The sequence below is a fragment of the Dipodomys ordii genome, unplaced genomic scaffold, assembly GCF_000151885.1.
Source record: "Dipodomys ordii isolate 6190 unplaced genomic scaffold, Dord_2.0 Scaffold206, whole genome shotgun sequence".
In the NCBI taxonomy this organism is placed as follows: Eukaryota; Metazoa; Chordata; class Mammalia; order Rodentia; family Heteromyidae; genus Dipodomys; species Dipodomys ordii.
Window position 1 is genome coordinate 13,981 of NW_012267422.1, and position 6,862 is coordinate 20,842.

At 37.9% G+C, this 6,862-nt stretch overlaps 1 protein-coding gene across 1 annotated transcript; it reads right to left on the reverse strand.

Annotated features, from left to right (window-relative positions):
* Nucleotides 1-4,494: 4,494 nt before the first annotated feature.
* LOC105999995 (putative vomeronasal receptor-like protein 4) lies at nucleotides 4,495-5,419 on the reverse strand. The gene is given in 2 exon segments (XM_013035180.1): nucleotides 4,495-5,157; nucleotides 5,159-5,419. Coding segments are annotated over 2 exon segments (924 nt in total).
* Nucleotides 5,420-6,862: the final 1,443 nt, after the last annotated feature.

Consider the following 6,862-nt stretch of genomic DNA (forward strand, 5'->3'; position numbering starts at 1 on the left):
GATGCTCTATGTCTTCCTTTGACTAATCATAGAAAGATTAAAACTTATTCTTCTCAGGAAATTACATGATACATGCAGAGCGCATCAAAGAATTAGCAAGTTTACTCACCTTGATAGCTGTGGTGCAGGCAAGATCTGGGTTAGTCCTTCTGTCAAGAAGAGACTTTCCAGGTCGTATTTGTACCTTCAGGATTTGTAGCACTCTTGGCTCTCAGAAAGTACCAAGGAGACGTCAATTTCCACAGATGTCACCTGTCAGGGTTATGAATCCCTGAAGTACAACTTTCCCTCTCCCCTCACAATTACTACATGAATTTGACTCAGAAGTTATCTCAGACTCAATTAGGGTTTAATTAGTAGAAGGATGTGAAGTGAGAAAGTGAACAACAAAGCTGGTTTCCATATGTAGAATTTCCCATGTCTCCAGACTTGTCTTTGCCTTCCCAGAGTTCCAAGCTATGAATTATCATGGAGATCAGACTCTGAAATACTGAGTAAGATTTATCATGGAAGCATATCATCTTTTTGGCCTTATGTCACAATGTAGTTGACCTAGGTCCTACTCAAGTGTCTTTTACTATCACAGTAGTTCATATCATGGATGATTGTATGATGAAATGGGTGAAGTCTAACCATTAGATAGGAGGACAATCGTGAAAGAATGACTTGGTATTCCCAATTTGACCCTTATTCTGACATTCAGTTTACTGAGGGCCTCGTTTTTGATATGTTAGGAATTCATTCTGTGTGTCAAAGTGTTTTAGGAGTTTCTTGTTCTGTTTGTTTCTGTATATGTTTATTTTTGGCCTGTTTGAGACTTGAATTCAAGGCTTGGGTGCTGCTCCTTAGCTTTTTCACTGAGCTGGCATTTTACTACTTGAGCTAGAGCTCCACTTCTGGCTTATTGGTGATTAATTAGAAATAAGACTCATGGATTTTGCTGTCTGGGCTTTGAATCACAATCCTCAGATCTTATCCTTTTGAGCAGCTAAGATTACAGGCCTGAGCCACTGGTACCAAGATCTTTCAAGCTTCCTTGGGACATGAGTAACCTAAGGCCTAAGATTATGGATGAGTGTCACATGGAAACTCAAGTAGAAGAGCATGAATTTGTGATAGAGTTGCATTATCTTATTCTCATGGTTGTATTGCATACTTTAAGCACTCAACAATAATTATCAATTTGTTAATATCGAGATTCTATACAACTAGGTTTTTTCCCAATGCAGTATCTTTTATGAGCCTTGAATATTCTCTTTAACTTTCTTGGTGATAGCTAATAAATGCCCTCCTATGTGTGATAATAGAAGCCAATTATAATGTTCTAATACTGTTACTTTCAGAAATACTGTAAAGTCACTATGCTGATGATGTTATGGTTTGGAAAAGTAATATGACACTAAATAAAATAAGAAGAAAATTTTCTCCCTTCACACAGTTTGAGAATGGTTAAAAAGAAAACCAAAACAGGGTATTTTTGGAAATTTCATCAGTCTCACTATATGTACCTGAAAGTTGTCACACATATTGAGATTTGATGATAATTTTTTAACAATAGATTAAAGTTGCTGAATTTTCTTCTTCTTACTTGTTATGTGTTTATCTATGAGTTTTGTCTGTTGGTCTATATGTGTATTAATGAAAAAAATGAAGTTAATATTTGATGTTCTCTATTTTTAGTCTCTCTCACTTTCAACTTGTGTTTCATCGAAACTAGTACATATTGTAATTTCATAGTATAATTAATATGTTTTATATGTATATATACATAGTTTTACTTATACTTCCCTTTTACAGAGCATTTGACATTTTCTTCAGTAAGTTCTGTAGAAATCTGCTTTGAGATAAGTGATTACTCTCAAAATACTTATTTCAATATGTGTATATAGTACTGAGATTTGAACTCAGGGACTCTTCCTTGCTAGGCAGACACTGTCATACTGAACCTTGTCCTCAGCCATTATAGGCTTTAGGTATTTTTCAGACTGGGTATGACGTTGTTTCCCTGGGGCCTTGTCTTATACTATGATCCTTGTATACCTAATGTGTCTTTTTTTTTTTTGACCCATCCTAGAGCTTGAACTCAGAGACTGGGCACTTTCTCCAAGCTTTTTTCTTTCTTTCTTATTTTTTTTTTTGGTCTGTCATGAGGCTTGAACTCTGGGATTGGGCGCTGTCCTTGCACTCTTTAGATCAAGGGGAGCATTCTAGCACTTGATTCACTGCACCACTTCTGGTTTTCTAGTGGCTTATTGGAGATAAGAGTCTCATGGACTTTCCTGCCTGTGCTGGCTTTGAACCATGATCCTTAGATCTCAGCCTCTTGAGTAGTTAGGATTCCAGGCATAAGCCACCAGTGCCCAACTCTCCTGAGCTCTTTTGCTTGAGTAGTACTTTATCACTTCAACCACAACTCCACTTCAAGTTTTTTCTTGGTGGATGAGAGAAAAGAGTCTCATGAACTTTCCTGCCCAGGCTGGCTTTGAACTGTGATCCTCAGATCTCAACTGCCTGATTAGCTAAGATTTTAGGTGTCAGCCATCAACTCCCAGCTTTACTTGTTCTTTTCATGTAACTGGGATTACAGATTCAATACACATCCAACTTTTATATTGAAATGAGACCTAGCTATGTAAAACTTCCTTTTTCCTGTACTGGTCTTGAATCATGATCCTTCTCATTGTTTATTGTCTCTCACTGAGCTTACAGGCATATACCATCACATTTTGGCCCCTTTTCAAATGTCCTAAAAAACTGTCTTTTAAATATCACTTAAGAAAATGATTGGGGTTAGAGGCATAGCTCAGATCGGTAGAGCACCCAATGATTGAAAGTGTCAAATCAAGAGTTTGAGTCCTAGTATCGAACAAAAAAAATTATATCAAGAAGCATCCTTTTAGCACAGGTAGTTGCCTCTTAATTCTGTGAAGACTGGCAGCCTTGCTTACTGAGGTTCTTTTATTTCCCTGTAGAGAAAGGCAATACTGGCTGAGAGCTACTCCGGTTTCCTCATTTATGTGTGCAGATTTAGAAATAGATGGTAGTCTTTTAATAAAGCTTGAGTTGATTTCAAAGTTTCTGTTTCTGAGAGAGACGTTTCATCAACTCAATTCATTTCTTTTTATGTTTATTTAAATGACATCTAGTGATACATAGTTAATGGTATCATTTGCTGTTTTGACATAGGTACTCATTTTATCATGTTCACATTAAGACAAACACATGTATCAATTCCAGGAATGAACATGTCTCTATGATAAAAACATTCAAAATATTTTTACCAACATTTTGGAAATATATACTATATTATCCTTGTTTATACTCACTCAACAGTAATATAGCATACCCCAAACCCTTACTCAGGTCGAATTTTAACTTAGTATACCTTGATCAACATTTCCCATCTTTTTCTCTCCAGTGGTCTACTGGAGCCTCTGCTATCCACCACCCACTCAACAACTTCTTTGACATCACTTCTTCACCGTTCACATATGAATGAGATTGCCTGGTGCTTGTCCTTAAGTGCCTGGCTTAGTTTGCTTAATGTGATCATCTTTACGTTGAACAGTGTTATGTTATATATCATGTTTTTTTTAAATCCCTACATCAGTGGATGGGCATTCAAATGGTTTCCATTTCTTTGCTATTGTGAGTTGTATTGCAGTGAGCACTGAATACAGATGTCTCCTCTATGTAGAGCCTCATTTTCAAACCAAGGAGAAACTTTTTAAAGAAAGCTTTCTAAAGAAAGTGTTTGGGGTGGGCTGGGATGGTGGCTCAGTGGTAGAGCACTTGCCTTCCATGCATGAGGTCCTGGGTTCTATTCCTCAGCACCACATAAGCAGAAAAAAAAGCGAGAAGTGGCACTGTGCCTAGCCTTGAGTTGAAGAGCTGAGGGACAGCGCCCAGGCCCAGAGGTAAGGCCCATAACCGGACCCAAAAAAAAAAAGAAAGGTTTGGAGGTGGATTCTATTTTCTATTCTTACCAGTTTCCTTAAGGCTATAGAACCTAGTAAGAGGAAGCAATTGTCAGCTGAATCCATTTTGTGTTAGTGTTAGAGTCTCTCACTAATCATGTCTGCTTTGCCCTAAAAGCCAGCTTCACATACATATTTCCTGACACCTTTCTTCCTCATTTGCTATTAGGCTATTGAAGGAAGGTCTCTGGCACATAATAAGTATGAGCTGAAATGATAAGGATTGAGCCTGTTTGAGGGAACAAAAAAGTGGCAAATAGTTTGGAATTCTTGGCAGATTAAAAAAATTGACTTGAGGGGAAAACATACTGGTTTCTGGCAACAGTGTTACCTCCAGCATTTTTCCCAGTGAAAAGAGAAGCTGAAAGTCACATATTTGATAGAGGTGGGAGGCTGGCAAGAATCTGTCTAACTTCCTAGAATTGCTGAAAAAAATGTGCAATTTTCCTGGTATTAGACTTGGGCCATTCCTCATGTACACATCTATAGTTCATGGAGGAATTAATTTTTGCACCTATCAGTGAGCCCTCCAGGATTTAGCACTCCAAATATCTGGACCGAATAGGACCAAAGGGCTGAAAACAGCATATCCATGTGCTAGAAAGATTTTAATGTTTAATACTATGAAATGATTTCTCAAGGTGGAACCCATGTAGAAGGAAAACATGAAATCAGCCCAATAAAAGACAAGGAAACAGGCCATGAGAATGAGGGTACTTATAGTAGCTCTGATTTCTGGGCTGGAATTGTGTGTGAACCTGGAGCTCTGAAGGTAGAGGACTTGCTTGTGATGGTTATACAGATGGAAAGCCATGTACCCACTGCTGCAGCCCATGAGACTCTGAACCATCACATCCCGGAGAGCCATGAGGGAGAGGAAAAGCCATCTTACTGTTTGCCTAGATGGTAGCATATAACAATAGTCAACATTCACTCTAACTTCAGATCTGTTCATGCTACTGACTGCTGTGATATAATGGAGCAAATTGCACCTGATCAGAGAATTGAAGAACCAAAAGAGGAGGAGATAGGGGAGAACCTGCCATGCAGTCTTAGGTTTGAGCTTTCTCCACTGGGTGGTCCTGGGGATGAAGGTGATGGCCTGGACCATGTTGAGCAAACAGGTGGTGCAGATGGAAAGCCCTCGAGCCAGTCTGTCCAGATAAACTACAAGTTGTAAACTGTAAGCCCACATCACCTAGAAAATTTCTGAAATAAAAAACAGTGGCTATCTCTCTTACCGCTGTGTTACAAATAATGATTGCATTAGAAAAGGCCAAGGGGATAAGGATAAGGTCTATGGTTTCTTTCTCAGGACTCATGACAAAAGTATACATGTGTTTCATTAGTATAAAAGTATTCCCCACCATTCCAGGTCCATTAAGAGAAAGGAAGATGATTCTCTGTATGGACTTAGTCCATACGTCTGACTTCTTGAACATTTTTAGAACCAACAAAAAGTAATAGAAAATTTTTCCTACTTACTTTAATGAAAAAATTCCTGAAATACATTAAATTTCCTAACACATATGTGACCTCATTATTTGAAAATTTTTGTAAAGCAGTTGTCCAAAGGAATTGCCATTCCACAAAGCAGTTTATGAATACAGTGCATCTTGATCAATGAAATCTCACTTTTTTGATGCTTTTTCTTTTTGCTTCTACTCGCATGGAGATAATGATTATTATAACTTAGACACAAATCCCATGCTAATTCATTCTTTGCAAATGTCCATTTTCATTTTTTTGTTTTGGGTCCAGTCGTGGGGCCTGAACTCTGGGCCTGAGTGCTGTCCCTCAGCTCTTCAGCTCAAGGCTAACGCTCTACCACTTGAGCCACAGCGCCACTTCCGGCTTTTTTCTTTTTGCTTATGTGGTGCTGAGCAATCGAACCCAGGCCATTGAGCATGCAAAGCAAGTGCTCTACCACTGAGCTACCTTCCCAGCCGGAAAATGTCCATTTTCATATTCCTCATCTTTAAAATTATTTATACCATTTTCTTCCTAGACAAATAAAAAAAGGTAATATTCAATTTCTGAGCCATGATCTTGATAATCAGTTCAGATGCTTTCTTCCTTTCACTCTTTCTCCAAGAACCCCTCCCCGCTTCAGCCTAGCACATTGTACTGGGGCTTCTCCCTAGACCCTCTTTAGCATCTCATAAACACTCTTCCCTCAAATAAGCAATAAAGATAAAGCTAAAATACAAGTGTTGCTTCTCTAAAGAACTGCATAAGGGTAAAATGATGTAACTTCTAACAGAAGTCCAAAACTCATGAGTATCAAAACATAAGGAACACAGTAGTTAGAAGGGTAGGAGAGCAGAAAAATCTAGCCAACCTTCTTTTCTCAAGGATGACCTCATAACATGGGAAAGTTTATACCACAAATGGGATCAGAAGGGCACTGAATTCTTTTTTTCTTCCTATATATCCTGTTCTTATTTTCTATTTTTTCTAAGAACTTCCTCTTACCCTAAATGGACATCAGGAAAACAATTTTCATGTCAGGCTCTGATACCATGGATCCTAGGTAAGTGGAACATCTTACTAATTCTGCTATTTGAGATTTGTCTACTTTAGTGATTTTCTCCATAGAAATAACTGACCAAGCAAGTCCATACTCTAATATCTCACCTTGTGATTTGCATAACTACTTTATAAATTGTATGCCTTTTTCTTTTATCTTCTATTATAGTCAAAACGAACTTTTGAAATAGAAATCTAGTCCTTTTGCTTTATTTCTCATAATTGCATAGACTATCAGATGGCAACGTTAGTTCTGTTCGTATTTGTCCATCATTTAAGAGGTTTTTAAATTATCCTTAATTCTCATTTGTCCTATCTCTGCATTGACGTGCTGCTGCTGAGATTATTTTTCAAAC